The sequence below is a fragment of the Lentinula edodes genome (genome assembly GCF_021015755.1).
Source record: "Lentinula edodes strain Le(Bin) 0899 ss11 chromosome Unknown C8R40scaffold_2, whole genome shotgun sequence".
NCBI lineage: Eukaryota > Fungi > Basidiomycota > Agaricomycetes > Agaricales > Omphalotaceae > Lentinula > Lentinula edodes.
In genome coordinates, this window is record NW_025764308.1 from 1,693,111 (window position 1) to 1,707,429 (window position 14,319).

Sequence of the window (14,319 nt, forward strand, 5' to 3'; positions counted from 1 at the left end):
AAATATGCTACAGTATGCTACTATCTAGAATTTGGGTTCTGGGTTCTGGGAGGGTAAGTGGATGCTAGAAGGTTCATTTTGTGTGTGTTCCATCTATTCTACAAACAAAGGCCGTTTGTCCTCAACATACGATAATTATGATTGGTCGGATATTCTGAGCATTTTATGGAAACAATTGTCGCTCTCTCTCTCATTTCTCACTGCACGGGCGAAGAGAGCGAGTGGGCGGAGCAACGCAACGCCCCGAGCACAACTGAGCTTCTCATCGTCGGCGCCAGATCTCATTGGCGACTGACAGCAACCTCTGATCCATCTTCGATGTTTAGTCGGGTGCGTATAATGCCGAGGATGAGATCCCGTCCACTCGGGGTGCCCTGGTAATTAACTGAGTTCGAGTGATGCCGGAGGTGCTATTGCGAGGTTATTCATGGGAGTAGCTATGGTCTCAACCAGAGTCGACCACAAGATGAGCGCGCAGCAAAGGTGCATTAATGATGGCAAGAAGACCATGGTTGATAATTTTTGAGAAAAAAAAAAAGAAAGCGTGATTGGTCGTTGTGTTGATGAGGTGTGTTGACGGTCAGATAGATACTGTTGGGGCGAACTCCGTACGTACACACAGCTTTGACCTTCCCATTCCGTATACGCCGTTTAAGATTACTAGGTACTGTACAGTTGTAGGTAGATCACGCAGGCGGAGTACTCGAGCTCCCTCAGTTGCTTTTGTATCAACTGAGGTGAGCTCAATAGCATATCAGGATATCCGCACTTACTGATATACCCGTTAGCTTGATCTTACGCTAACAGATTATGAGACTCGTTCTCCGATTTGTCCCGAAAAAGATTACCCGCAGCGAAAAGAACACAAAATCAGAAATCTCTAGCAAAGATGTCGACAGGAAGTATGGTGAACATACCTAGGTTACCGGACGAGAAACAGCTCATCGATGAGGATAATTGGAGACCTTTCAAGCGTGAGATATTGTTTGCAGTGCAGTCTCGAGGACTGACCGGATACATGGATGGGACAATCCCGAAGCCAACCCCAACCACAGAAAACTACCCGAGGTCAATATATCAGGTGGTACCAACCCCGGCGTACAGTGTTACACCGTACCCAGAGGAGTGGGAAGTACGCGATAGACTAGTCGCAGGGGTGATAGTATCCAACATCATTGACCCCATAGGCCTAGGCGTAGACAAGACAAAAAGAGCCTCCGAAATTTGGCAGAGCTTAATCAAAAGGTTTGAGAAGCACGACGAGCAGAGGATCCACCTGGCAGAAACCAGCCTCCGCCACAAAGTATTCGACCCGCTGACGGACACGATGGAGGCCCACGAAAAGAAAATGCGGAACCTCCTTAGAAAGGTACATGACCTCGGAGGTACCATGACGGATGCCCAATTCCGTCAGATCACAATCTTCTCGATGCCTCCCGATTGGAGACAAGACGTTAGGACCGTCCCCGGCACCTCGAGCACAGAAGCATTCACGTACCTCCAGACACTCTGGTACCAGAGAGAGGAAGAACGTAAGGAGGAAGAAAGGGATATGAAGAGGGTCAAGGCGCTCATGGCAGCCCATGCATACCCACAGATGACGCACGGCCAACCTCGCGGACAGGAGGCAGATCCTCGATCATATGCCACAATTGCAACAAGGCAGGACACATTGCCAAGAAGTGTTGGGCAAAAGGTGGAGGCATGGAAGGCCAGGGACCGAGACAAAATGCCAAACCCAGGGTGAATACCAACTCAAACGCAACGATAACCGACAAAACAGAGTTCACGTCGCCTATGGCGACCTACGTGATGTCGGTAAAAGCGAACAGCGAGCAGAGTACGTCCGAAACCCATCAGTGCCCAGTCCCAGACGCTGACCCGATGAACAGGCAAGCTCATACCGTTCTGAAGGGAGGGGATCAGCGCAAGGAGACTGGGAATGGGATAGAGGATGTACATAGCTATTCAATGGTCTCATCAAAAGATTGTACCATATGACATGGCCATACCTCTCTGTATTCACCTCTATTGCCTACAATAAAGACGTTCCTTGACTCCGGCGCGTCGGAACACTGCTGGGTTAACAAGGCAGACTTCGTTGAGTACACAGAAGTGCAGGACAAGGGGGAACAGCGCAGTATCAGGCGAGGCAGGGAGGTTCCAGATCATAGGACTGGGGACTGTGCAATTCGTAACGCGAATCGGCGGCGAGGAGAGAGTGATACAGCTACGAGGGGTGAAGCATACCCCATCGTTCGGCCATAACCTCATCTCTCTAACGACACCAATCAACTGAGCTTAATCTGATGCTAACAGATACAGATGATACCGGTCATGGTGTGCAGGTTAATGGTACAAAAAATAAATTTGGCCAGCAAATTTAGCAATACTTGACGTCGAGCGAAAAGTGGGAGGAGGAGGAGGAGATACCTATCAACTCAATACTAATCATGACTTTCGGGTTTATCGGCTTTAAGTAATCCGCTGCGTCATTTCGATTGACACCAAGCAGCGTCAGAATCTCAAGTTTTTCCTTACCACCATGCCAGTAGAACAATCCGGAGGCCAAATCACCTTGAAGCACCCCAAAGTACGCAAAAGAGCAATCCGTGTACAAATTCCCAAACACTGATACGCATATACTAAGGGTGCCAGCGCAGAAATCCTGCTCTACGGAGCAACAGTCATATCCTGGAAAGTCGCAGACAAACAGCACCCAGAGCCTTTCGAGCGTCTCTTCGTATCGTCCAAAGCACTCCTCGATGGCTCAAAACCAGTTCGTGGTGGAATACCGGTTGTCTTTCCGTGCTTTGGAGCTCCTACCCATCCCGACCATTCGCGTCTAAGTCAGCATGGTTTTGCACGGAGTGAGGTTTGGAAATGGGATGGGCTTGTGATGGATAATGAGGCTGGGGTGTCTGTTAGATTGAGTGAGTATTCTCGCCACAGATCATAATGTGAATTGTACTTATTCATAGAACAACCTATGCAGCACTCGAACCTACATCCAAGATCACAGCAGTATACAGCAAACCCTTCCATCTAACCTATGTCGTAACGCTCGCCGAGCACCAACTCAGCACCGATCTCCACGTTAAAAATGCATCCACATCCGACATCCTCGAATTTCAAGCCCTATTCCACAACTACATCCGTGTTCCCTCCTCCAACGATGTTCTCATCCATCCGCTTCAAAATCTCCGATACTTCGACAAGACTGATCCCGTTCATCAAGGACTTAAAACCGAGACGCGTACTGGTGTAGACGTAAAGAAATCAACGGACTCGGTATACGAGGATGCGCCGCAGAATTATCAAGTTACGTGGCCCGGGGGTGGGGTCAAGTTGAGGAGTGTTAATTTGAAAGATGTGGTGGTGTGGAATCCGCAGAAAGAGGTTGGGAGTAAGATTGGTGATATGGAAGATGGAGGCTGGTCAGTTTCACCATTGACTTTGCTATGTCACAGATCTAATTGGATTAATGTACAGGGAACGGTATGTTTGTCTGGAACCTGGATACGTACGTGGTTTTGAGAAGGTAGAGCCTGGAAAGACGTGGATCGGACAACAGGTTTTGTCCGCTATTCGCGAAGAAGGGGGCACGAACCTTTAACGCTTTCGCATTAATTCTCTAATCCCATGTATTGCAAGTTATTCCTTGTCGCTGAATTGTACAAATGGAAATAGGTATACTATAATAAGGATACATTGTTGATATCAAAACATCACATATGCGCATACAACCGATCGTGTTTCGACGATGAGGGAAACCATTGCCCACGTGGAAAAAAGTGATGAGGAAGGGGAAGGAAGAGAGCTCAAAGAGATAGAGGGTCTAGAGGGAGGGAGAGAGACAGTGACAGAGACAGTGGAAGAGATACAGAGAGAGAGAGAGAGAGATCAAAGATCAGAGTATCGGAGAGGCTACCCTTTATACTAGTGCATACACCTCACCTACTATCACAAACCAAAATTCAAACTCCAAGGTACGAAGCAAGGCACGTAGTAAACCACCCAAGTTGGCACTGGGTAATACATCACCGCTGGTAGGTAGTGATGATACATATGATGAACATGGTGGATGATTTGGTGTGTGAACTTCGTAATAGACCAGCGCCGTTTCCTATCAGTGTTCCCAGTGTTCCCAATGGTATTACTTTTTTTCTGGGTATTTTTGGATTTTTGAGTCGAGGTCGGTGTCCTGGATACGCGCTCTTGTTCTTCCTCGTGTGGTTCCTTCTCGTCCGAACCTGTTTTCCCTGACTTTGACGTTGTACAATAACTCTTCGATTGCGAAAGAGCCGAGTTGGTGAATATACAGTTGATATAAGATGTGTTATTATTATTGTCACCCGTATTTACTGTCGTGGTCTTGTGCAGTATATCTCCACCAACGGCATTGAATACTCCTCCGTTGATGCTGAAGTTTTCACTTTCTTTAAAGAAAGTCGGGGAACTTCCCGACTTCTTTTCATAATCAGGATCAAATAGTTTGGTCACAAATGCTCGGATTAATTCATCTCGAATCGAATCCGATTCCGCGACAACACCTTTTACGCCGCAGGAATCTGCAGTGGGAGTATATTCGCGGAAGAAAGCTAGACGGAGACGAAAGAAAAGGATTTTTGGAGAGGTACCTGTGGAGGTATCATCGACGTAGAGAAGAGTCTTTGGTTTATGGTTCATGAGGTGTCGGTGCACGGCGTAGGAAATAAAGGGTTCGCTGAGTGGTGCAATGGTTGATTCAAGTGCTGAGATAATGTATGTATAAGTACAACTTATATGATTTGAGCTTTGTGAAAGAACCCACTCAATGGAACATATACCCCAGCCTCGTTAGTCCAAATTTCCCTCCCCACAAAGCCAAGCTGATCCAAACACGGGTTGTTGGAATCAGTAGCATCTTCAAAGGATAAGAAGAGAGCGGGTATTGTATCTTGAAACTTGGCGTCGTCGAGGTCTCCTACGGGTTTTTCGGAGAGATCCTCAGAAGGCTTAGGGTGGCTTTTGTCTGCAGTTTTCCAGTATATAAGTGTCGTTCCACAGAGCAGAATTTCTCCGTTAGCACCCTGGTAAGTATATGCGCATCAGTGAATAAGAACCTGTACATTGTAACGCTGCGTACTTTGTGCTTCAAGATAATTCGATCTCCAGATTGTTCTGCTGGCATGGTGAAAGAACTCGATCGACGTCGATCGTGGAATGGCCGTAACGTCAGGCCGGTATGCGTCTGAGCTTTAGAATTGATATATCCAGAATCCTGATAGGCCTTAGGCCTTAGTGCTTCGCTTCGGCTAGAGAAGCAGGAAGTAAAGCTGTTGTAGCTCAAATTCCCACGAAGTCGGATGACCCGCGGATGTCGATGGTCACTAGAATTTTGTACACAAGAAAAATCTGCATTCGCGTTTGTTGCAAACAAATTCCAGAAAAAGATCCAGCGTAAACAGTTTGGGGTCAATATTATTATTGAACGGACTGGTCGCGCGGTTACACTACGAGCTCAGAAAGTGCAGCTTGCTTTTTAGGAGATGGCACAGGCGCAAGAACAGAGAACCCATCATATATGTATTGGAACATAATGTGTTTGAATCAAATCTTCAAGTTCGAGCAACTACTTGAAGAGTCGAGAAATAGAAGCAGAGAGAAAAGCGGAGAGGAAAACAAAGGGGAAAAGCGCTAGAAACACGAATGACATTGGGACAGAAAAGCGGGGATCGGGCTCAAACACATTTTGGGTCATGTAGATGGAGATTTGTCTTTAGACACATGTATCAAGGAATACAGGACATGATACCGTAGTGTACCGATCGTAACGACAAAGGAAACTTGTCTACGCGGAATAAAAATCAAAGTTGAGAGAGGAAACTATAAAAGAAAAGAAGCAGGAAGAAATAGCTCAAACAAATATACAACTTGAAACCCCTACAGCCAGCACTTGCAATTTTACTCTTACATATTCAGCTACTTTCCACTCTATTGAAAGCGCGTCACAGAAATCCAGAATGAATCACATACCAAATTTCAAGTCAAAAGACGTTCAGTACGAGTAGGTAGGCCCTTACTTGGACTGCGCTAAGAAATCACTGCACATTTCTGACACCACGGCACGAACCAAGGAACATAATACATCATCCATGACATGGGATAATATATCACCGCTGGTTGAAGGTGATGATGATAAACGTGATGGAATATATGCGTGAACTTGGTAATAGACCATCGCCGCTTCCTCTTCTTCTCCTGGGACTTAGAATTCTGAGGAGTAGTCGTTGAAGAAGAAGATTGTTTTCTCGGATCCGAGCTCGACTTCGAATTGAATATGCAGTTGAAGAACGATGTGTTCCCAGAATTTTTGGTCTCATGGATATCCCCACCAACGGCATTAAACGCTCCTCCATTGATGCTAAACTGTTCACTTCCGTTGAACAAAGCAGGACTCGGACCACCCGTCTCGGAGTTTGGACTACTCTCGTCTGGGTAATATGGTGAAGCTAATCGACGACGAAGTGAATTCGCTTCCACTCCGGCTATCCAAATTCGGAGCTGTATATCTCCTCCTCCTCCCGTATATCGTGTTTTCAAGGCATCAAAGGGAACGGGGACAGCGGAGGTTTCCAGGTTGATGTCGTCATCACACTCAGTGTCCGAGTCATTAATGAATCGGACTTGACGGTTCCAACTTGAAGCTGGTTTCGGTTTCAATTCAACCCTTGTGTTCAACCTAGAGCTCGAGCCCGGCAGAAGCTCCGAATACGTCCATTCATCAGTGGATAGTAGAAAATCGTCACAGTAGTCGACGACAGGATTGGCCGGAGGATCGGGCATCCCTGGTTCCAATGCGAAATTCATCTTATGGCCAGGACGTTAGTGCAAAACCCGACTTAATTTAAATATGAGTAGGATCCAGAGATCTGCGGTACGCACCTCAGTCTTCAGTTGCTCAAACCCGTAATTTTCCGCCGGCAACGGCTGCACGTACGCCTGAGGTATCCATCCAATCGCAATATCGATGTCTGTCTTGGACTCATCCGTAGACTCTGAGGGTTGAGTTCTCTGGGCTTGCCACCACCCGGGTCTCGAATCCCAGTCCAACACTAGAAGCAATTCATCCTTCCGGAAGGATAGATAGATAGGGTCATCGGAGTGGTAGTCTTCTAGGCATAGGACGAGGAATGGAGTTGGTGGGAGAGCACTGTCAGAGGGTCCAGGAGTGAAAGAGATCGACTCGGCGGTTGACTCCGGATAAACAGCATGGGCTGATGCTGTTAATGGCTCGAGGAGAGGACCGAGCTGAGGTGATTCGGACATCGGATTAGAAGATGAGACGCAGGGTGGATATTAGAGGAACACTGAGAGTTAAAACAAAGATATTCCAAGGAGGCCCGGGGAAGGAAAGGTGTTAGTGAATGATGGCGGTAGCGAAAGAACGAAGTGTCTTTTGCATTAACATGAATCTATCAAAATGCAGGCAGTGTCGCGGCGCCAAACAGCAAATTCTGTCATAAATGAAAAGCTGTACCTATAAGTAGATATGTGAGCGCTTCTTCAAAGGAAAGAAAATACTCCAGAAGGAACAAAGGCAAGATGGAGGGTAGGAAACCTATGACTGTTAACAATGTGGAATTCCGTAAACGTATACTTTCAATTTACAAACCATTTGCTCCATACTCCAGTTGTATATACATGCATTAAATGAGGGAATGTAGGGTATAGTGAGTATTAGACGTCCATGCTCTTTGACGACCGAATGTGATTAGAAGATATTGATTTCAGATCTCCCAACTCGCTATTCAAGCTCCAAAAGTCCAAAGCCTTGACGAGTGTCATGCTATGCTCGAGCCCGCTAACTCGGTCGAATATTTCTGCCTTGAATAACAATTCGATGAAGACACGTCGAGATTCCGGGAAGACGAAAAAGTTTTTGAGGATGGTGGTCAACTAGAGGGGTAAATACATATTTATAATTTAGTCAATGGAAGATTTGACACAAATGGAAGGGACTTACCTTTGAACGAATAACAGCAATGACGTATTCCAAAGGGGGGACAGAAGGCCATTCGAATGATTGATCGTCGTCAAGACCTTCTGCTTTTTGCTTTCCTTTGGTAATAGTCTCGGAGGGATCAGTAGACTCTGCGAGCCCAAGCCATCGTTTCCAAAGTTCCAATTTGGCACCGTCAGATGTTGCCATTTTCATGAGCTCTCGACACATGAACTACAACACGCGTGAAAATAAATTTGAACGTAGGACATAGGAAAGCATACCCAATCTTCATCGACGTTTCCTTGCCAGACTTCCGGCAGATAGAACGTATCTCTCTGACTAGTAGTATTTGTGAACAAAGAGGGAGTCGTTGATAACCGTTTATCCCATCCATTCCAGCTACTCCGAAGCGAAAGCGACGTGATCGTAGGTGTTGGACCGTCATTCATCCCATCTCCTTCCTCAGTCACCATCCTTCGTTTCTTTCCCGGCCGCATCATCAAACGAACCCAGCGTCGTCGACGGACCCATCCAGCAGCACTCAGAGGACCAACCTGAGGGTGCCAATGATGTGTACGGAATATCCAATTGTACTCGAACCCATCGTGCTGAACTTCGCCAGAGTCGGAGCGCATATCGACCATCCAAGAGTTGGAGACCCAGCACCAGTTGCCGTCTGGGAGAGGGTATTCTTTGAGTGAGACGCTGGGCTGGTGAGCGCGTTTGAGGGAGACGGCGCTTGGCATGGTGAATGGAGCTGGGTCAGAAGGAAGGAGGGAATTGCTTGAATAATATGGTATTGAGAATAGAGTCAGCCTGTATATTCCAGAATGAATTACAAAACAGAATAAGATGTATACGAAGACGTTACCCTCGCTGATTTTCGTACAACACTGCCCATTCGTACTTGTCCTGGTATTCATCATCGTCGGTTAGACGAGGGGCACTAAGTTTGATAGTCGATGGGTCCTCAGCGTTCTCGTCATCGGCGGCAGCAGCAGCACTCAAATCTTGTTCGACGTCGGTTTCCTTCTGTTTCCCTTTCCATTTCAACTTGGACAAAGGTGGCGCACGAAGATTAGGGAGAGAAATCGAAAACGGAAACCGGGATTTGGGTATCAGGCGCTGACAGGCAGGTTCGGCAGCACTGGAAGGCTCCAGGTGAGGCACTGGAGGGGGAGACGGGACAGTGGTCATTGGAGTGTATCAGTCATGGCGTTTTGTGGATACAAGGTCAAAATCGACTCTTATGTCATACTTTCCAAATAAGAATCAGATGTCTTTTCGACTTCCACTTTCTACTCGACAGCATTTCTTTGCTCAAAGAATTTCCTTATCTTCTGCCAGAGCTTTTTCAACCCACAGGCTCACTAGAACTTGTCCTTCGTGCTCAAAGACGCTGCCTACTTCACTTCCAGCATGTCCGAATTGCTGGAGCATATGGAATATTCCATCCGATACATCTTATCACGATATATTCGCTTTGCCAAAGGATTCCAATCCGTTTGTCATTGATACAGCTTTACTGAAGCAACGGTTTCGTCAGATGCAGGCTACATGTCATCCAGATACATGGGCTTCCAGAGGACTTGTGAGAGCAGGGTGTCTTCCGTTACTATTTCTCATCCTTATTGCTTCCAGGACAAACAAGACGCTGCCCATGCTCTTTCATCGGCTGTCAACCATGCGTACCAGACCCTGCTACAACCCATGCAGCGCATCGAGTACATCCTGAGTGCTAACGGAAACCCAATGGAGGAAACCGACAAGCTTGAGGACAATGAATTCTTAATGGATATAATGACGGCTCGTGAAGAAATAGAGATGGCAGACACAAGAGAAGAGGCTGAGCCGGTAATACGGGAAAACCAAGGTGAGCTCGACAAGCAATTTGTGTTCACGCATTCTGAGTGAGGATCTTTCAGCCCTGATAGACGATACAGTATCCGAGATAGAATCCTTAGTAGAACAGCAAAGATGGCCAGAAGCCAAGCAGGCTGGGATTCGATTGAAGTATCTAGACGGTATTCGCAAGGCGGCAATGGAAAAATCTTGAACAAATACATAATGAAACTAAAGAGAGTATAATAATACACTTTGCTTAGTAATCTGTACCAAATTTTCGATAATTTAATGGACGACTCTTTGCAAGCTTCTGCAAGCCAGTCAAGTGGTGGATTCACTCGGTGGACCTGATTTCTTTTCTCGAACTCAGTGTTACAATTCCTTATGCGCCTTGCTCCATTTCTTCGACACAGGCGCCGCCTCCTCATGCAATTAGACCTTACCGCAAAGTCCGCTTCATCTTCTCTTAAACGTACTTCCGACCAAGCTACTTTCGCCAGTGCAGCCACAAAATTCGCCAGAACCGCCAAAATTGATCACAGGCATCATACAGAGCCTCTCCTCGTCACTCCCTCTTTCGACTTTCAGAAAATGCCCTCATCACACCCCAAATCCTCCGCGCAGCCCTCCAATCAGCAGCCCAAACAGAAACAGAAAGCCGTTGGCAATAAGTCGCTCGTGGCGACCCATGTCTCTACACGCGACGCTCTCTTTGTGAATGAAGTTCAAGATCGTGCTTTCGTCACCAAAAAGTACTCCGATGTTATTTCTACTATAGAACCTAAACACGTCAAGGATCCCATGTCATTACCGAACAATGTTTCTCTCAATCTCACCGGTCAACCCATGTCTTACAGAATTACGAAAATTCGAGTGAAGGATGATGACAGCCATTCGCAAAAGCAAAAATTTAAAACTATATTCAGGTGTGCTTTTTCACGAAATCAACGTTCTCGTCCTTCTCACTTTTCTGATTAGAACCGAGGCTTCAATCCTTGCGCAATCACCTATCGTTGGTATTGGTGACGATAGATCTGAACTAGAGTCACGAAAAGTTGCTACTCTAGCCTTGATATGTGAGTTACAACAACGCAGTATGGTGTGTGCTCGTTCCCTTTTCAATGTATTTCCATACTAACTTCAAATAGCTCTACCCTGCGAAATCCGGCAACAAGGGCAAAGATATGACTGCTCTTAGTGATGGTACTTCCGTAGACTACGAACAAGCTAGGAACTTCATGGACTACTACTGTCACAGATTTCATTTTGCTGCTCCTGAAATCACATACACCAATTCAGGCAATACTTGGGAAACCGTGATGACTGTACAATCGCGAAAAATCGGTATGGGTATCGCTACTTCGAAAAAAACATCCTTGCAACGATGTTATCTTGACGTCGTGCATTACCTTGAACAATGTGACCCACAGTTGTGGAAGGATTTCAAAGAAAAGGCGTCTACCGGTTATACCCAGATTCAACGAGTAAACATGCACCTCACTCACGATTTACAGGCCCGGATCCGTGACCTCATCGTTGACCTCAGGTCCAGCGAATTATACAAAAACCGACCTGCCCTCGCTTCCGGGACTATCTCAGATAGTATAACTGCTATGGGAACACGTTACCGCGTTCCCAATCGTTCCATCCTTTCAGAAAAATCTCAAGAGTTACGCGAGCGTCAGAAGCAATACAACGAAGACCCTTCCCTCGAGCGTATGCGCGCCACACGTGCATCACTTCCCGTTCACTCTCGCTCAGAGCAGATCTTGTCTGCGATCGAAGCCAACGACGTAACCGTTCTCATGGCTGCTACTGGTTCAGGGAAGACGACACAAGTGCCCCAGCTGCTCCTCGATTCGTTCATCGAAAAAGGTCGAGGTGCTCAATGCAATATTCTATGTACACAGCCTCGACGACTGGCCGCGCTCAGTGTTGCCCATCGTGTCTCGAACGAGAGAGGAGAGCAACTCGGCCGCTCCGTGGGTTATGTCGTTCGTTTCGAGGCCAAGCCTCCTGAGCCTCATGGCTCCATCAACTTTTGCACCATAGGTGTGTTTTTGAAGATGTTGCAGAATGCATTGTCGCAGGGACAAGGCCAGATGGATTCTATAACGCATGTTGTTGTGGATGAGGTGCACGAACGAGATGTTGACACAGACCTCTTACTTGTTGTTCTGAAGCGCTTACTGGACGACAGGAAAGCGCGAAACAAACCTTTGAAGATCATCCTCATGAGCGCTACTATTGACCCTACCCTCTTCCGAAATTACTTCCCTGATGACAACAATCTTCCTGCGCCAGTCATTGAAGTACCAGGACGTACGTTCCCGGTGCAAAGACACTTTTTGGAAGATTTCCTCCAGAATGTTAGCAATGGCCCGTCGAATTGGTTATTCAACGAGGATAATGTTGTCAAATATGTCATTCGGGAATTGGGAATTCAGGCACTACCGCCATATGTGCCGTTACAGAAATTCGACCCAGTTCGGATTAACGCCGAATCTGAAAGCGAGGTCGAAATTCCCTATCCTCTCATTGCGGCTACTATCGCACATGTACTCAGTAATTCGGATTCGGGCCACGTTCTAACCTTTTTGGCTGGCTGGGATGATATTAGCGCTGTGCAGAAAATACTACTGAACCCTCCCGGTCCTCTTTCCATCAATTTCAATGATCCAAAGTATTCCATTCACCTCCTTCACTCCAGTGTCCCTCTGGCTGAACAACAAGTCATATTCGATCCACCGAAAGAGGGCGTACGTCGAATTATTCTTGCCACTAACATAGCTGAAACATCCGTTACTATTCCTGATGTTGTTTATGTCGTCGACTCTGCCAGGCTGAAAGAGCAACGCTTTGACCCCGAGAAGCATATATCGTCTTTGGTTTCCGCCTGGGTTGGTTCCTCAAACTTGAACCAACGTGCTGGGCGCGCTGGGAGGCATCGACCTGGGGAGTATTACGGTGTGCTGAGTCAAAAGCATGCCGAGAGTTTACAACCTTACCAAACCGTTGAGATGAGTCGTGTTGACTTGAGTAACGTCGTCATGCACATCAAGGCGCTCAACTTCCCTGGTATGAGCGTGGAAGAAGTGTTGAAGGCCACTATTGAGCCTCCTCAGACCGATCGAGTCGCAGCTGCTATGAAGACATTGCAGATGGTGGGGGCCATTGATGAACACAAGAACTTGACCTCTCTCGGTCGCGTTCTTTTGCAGATCCCTGTGGATGTGCAAGTCGGTCGTTTAGTGCTGATGGGCAGTTTCTTCCGATGTCTTGACCAGGCCTTGACCCTTGCTGCTCTTCTGACAAACCGCGATCCTTTCATATCACCAATGCACATGAAAGAAGTTGCAGCGGCTGCGAAGAACAAATGGTGCCCCCCCGGTATCAAGTCAGATCCGCTTACAGCTCTTAGAGCTTACAACGCCTGGGAGGAAATGCAGTCGACGCGGCAATACCAGAGCGCGAACCGATTCACTGTTGATAATTTCCTCTCAAAGCCCACATTGGTTTTGATCCAGAAATTGAAGACTCATCTTTTGCAGTCTTTATATTCGGCTGGGGTTATAGATATCTCTGCCGGTGGTGGACTTGGCGACGGTTCGAGATATGAAATCCCACCTGAGCTAAATCAGAATGGCGATTCAATGATGTTGTTAGCGTCTTTGATCGCTATATCGTGCCAACCGAAATTTGCTGTTCGTGCAAGTGACAGAATCTGGCGCACGCAAACGGAAAAGGTGAGCTCCTGTTCGGTACACTACAAAAAAGTATATTTACTATGTGTAGGCGACTATGATACATCCCTCGAGCGTTAATCACCCAAAGCACCTGGAAGGCAACCAAGATTTCTCGAAACAGATAGTCGCATTTGTTGAGAAGCGTCGAAACGTCTCTGCCGGTAGTGCATCTTCCACATTCCTTGTGGGTACAACCCGACTTGAGCCTTTGCTGTTTGCCTTGTTCGGAGCACACAAAATGGAGAAAGAAGAACAGGGGCTTATGCTCGACAATTGGCTCAACCTTTTAGGCAACCTTGATTCCCTAGACGACATATACGATCTCCGCAAGTACTTAGACAGCTGCATGTCCAGGGTTTTTGAGGGTATCGTGATGGGTGGACGGAAACATCGGAATTTAAAAGTGCTTCCAAGAGAAGAAGAGGAGGTTTCAGAATCTGGAGACGATACCATAGATGACAGCAGAGATTACTCTTTATCAAAAACGGAAGTCAAGGAGCTTGATCTACTCAGTCGTGACCTTGTCAACATACTTAACCAGTATAGTTCTGAACGAGGTGTTGATTCGGTCCCAGCCACAAGACCTGGCACTCCATTAACCAGACCTGGCACCCCGAGATTTTCCGGGTCTGGTTATCCTGGTTCCGGCTATACCACACCTTTTGGGCATTCACATTCACAGTTCAACTCGAGAGCTAGCACACCGACCGGACGAGCTTGGCGTCGGCTTCAGTAAGACCA

General features: G+C 46.9%; 6 protein-coding genes across 6 annotated transcripts; 3 read left to right on the forward strand and 3 right to left on the reverse strand.

Annotated features, from left to right (window-relative positions):
* Positions 1–2,479: 2,479 nt before the first annotated feature.
* C8R40DRAFT_1081681 (galactose mutarotase-like domain-containing protein) lies at positions 2,480–3,708 on the forward strand. Its single transcript, XM_046227152.1, has 4 exons — positions 2,480–2,593; positions 2,651–2,933; positions 2,996–3,437; positions 3,493–3,708. The coding sequence occupies exons 1-4, from the start codon at positions 2,546–2,548 to the stop codon at positions 3,614–3,616; spliced, it is 897 nt and encodes a 298-aa protein (XP_046091833.1). The 5' UTR covers positions 2,480–2,545; the 3' UTR covers positions 3,617–3,708.
* C8R40DRAFT_1081683 (uncharacterized protein) lies at positions 3,709–5,366 on the reverse strand. The gene is made up of 3 exons (XM_046227153.1): positions 5,129–5,366; positions 4,814–5,072; positions 3,709–4,754 (listed from the first exon to the last, which is right to left on the reverse strand). Exons 1-3 carry the CDS (start codon positions 5,171–5,173, stop codon positions 3,964–3,966), a joined length of 1,095 nt encoding a protein of 364 aa, XP_046091834.1. The 5' UTR covers positions 5,174–5,366; the 3' UTR covers positions 3,709–3,963.
* A 438-nt stretch (positions 5,367–5,804) lies between these two features.
* C8R40DRAFT_278996 (uncharacterized protein) lies at positions 5,805–7,502 on the reverse strand. Its single transcript, XM_046234573.1, has 3 exons — positions 6,928–7,502; positions 6,066–6,852; positions 5,805–5,976 (listed from the first exon to the last, which is right to left on the reverse strand). Exons 1-2 carry the CDS (start codon positions 7,309–7,311, stop codon positions 6,076–6,078), a joined length of 1,161 nt encoding a protein of 386 aa, XP_046091835.1. The 5' UTR covers positions 7,312–7,502; the 3' UTR covers positions 5,805–5,976; positions 6,066–6,075.
* Positions 7,503–7,722: 220 nt separating this feature from the next.
* C8R40DRAFT_1165678 (uncharacterized protein) lies at positions 7,723–9,184 on the reverse strand (the record flags this gene model as incomplete). The annotated part of the gene is made up of 4 exons (XM_046230733.1): positions 7,723–7,941; positions 8,009–8,218; positions 8,269–8,803; positions 8,859–9,184. 4 exons carry the CDS (start codon positions 9,182–9,184, stop codon positions 7,723–7,725), a joined length of 1,290 nt encoding a protein of 429 aa, XP_046091836.1.
* Positions 9,185–9,262: 78 nt separating this feature from the next.
* On the forward strand, positions 9,263–10,070 carry C8R40DRAFT_1081689 (uncharacterized protein; the record flags this gene model as incomplete). The annotated part of the gene is made up of 3 exons (XM_046227154.1): positions 9,263–9,578; positions 9,629–9,860; positions 9,913–10,070. Coding segments are annotated over 3 exons (679 nt in total), but the record flags the coding sequence as incomplete, so codon positions are not given.
* A 946-nt stretch (positions 10,071–11,016) lies between these two features.
* Positions 11,017–14,314, forward strand: C8R40DRAFT_1033042 (uncharacterized protein; the record flags this gene model as incomplete). Its single annotated transcript, XM_046223309.1, has 2 exons — positions 11,017–13,578; positions 13,628–14,314. 2 exons carry the CDS (start codon positions 11,017–11,019, stop codon positions 14,312–14,314), a joined length of 3,249 nt encoding a protein of 1,082 aa, XP_046091838.1.
* Positions 14,315–14,319: the final 5 nt, after the last annotated feature.

Bases quoted from the DNA above. Each gene is read 5' to 3' on its own strand.
- C8R40DRAFT_1081681 (XM_046227152.1), top strand. From the start codon at position 2,546: ATGCCAGTAGAACAATCCGGAGGCCAAATCACCTTGAAGCACCCCAAA. The intron at 2,594-2,650 runs GTACGCAAAAGA...GCATATACTAAG, and splicing joins TCACCTTGAAGCACCCCAAA to GGTGCCAGCGCAGAAATCCT. The intron at 3,438-3,492 runs GTCAGTTTCACC...ATTAATGTACAG, and splicing joins GATATGGAAGATGGAGGCTG to GGAACGGTATGTTTGTCTGG.
- C8R40DRAFT_1081683 (XM_046227153.1), bottom strand. From the start codon at position 5,173: ATGCCAGCAGAACAATCTGGAGATCGAATTATCTTGAAGCACAAA. The intron at 5,073-5,128 runs GTACGCAGCGTT...TATACTTACCAG, and splicing joins GAATTATCTTGAAGCACAAA to GGTGCTAACGGAGAAATTCT. The intron at 4,755-4,813 runs GTGGGTTCTTTC...ACATTATCTCAG, and splicing joins TGGGGTATATGTTCCATTGA to CACTTGAATCAACCATTGCA.
- C8R40DRAFT_278996 (XM_046234573.1), bottom strand. From the start codon at position 7,311: ATGTCCGAATCACCTCAGCTCGGTCCTCTCCTCGAGCCATTAACAGCA. The intron at 6,853-6,927 runs GTGCGTACCGCA...CCTGGCCATAAG, and splicing joins TTGAGCAACTGAAGACTGAG to ATGAATTTCGCATTGGAACC.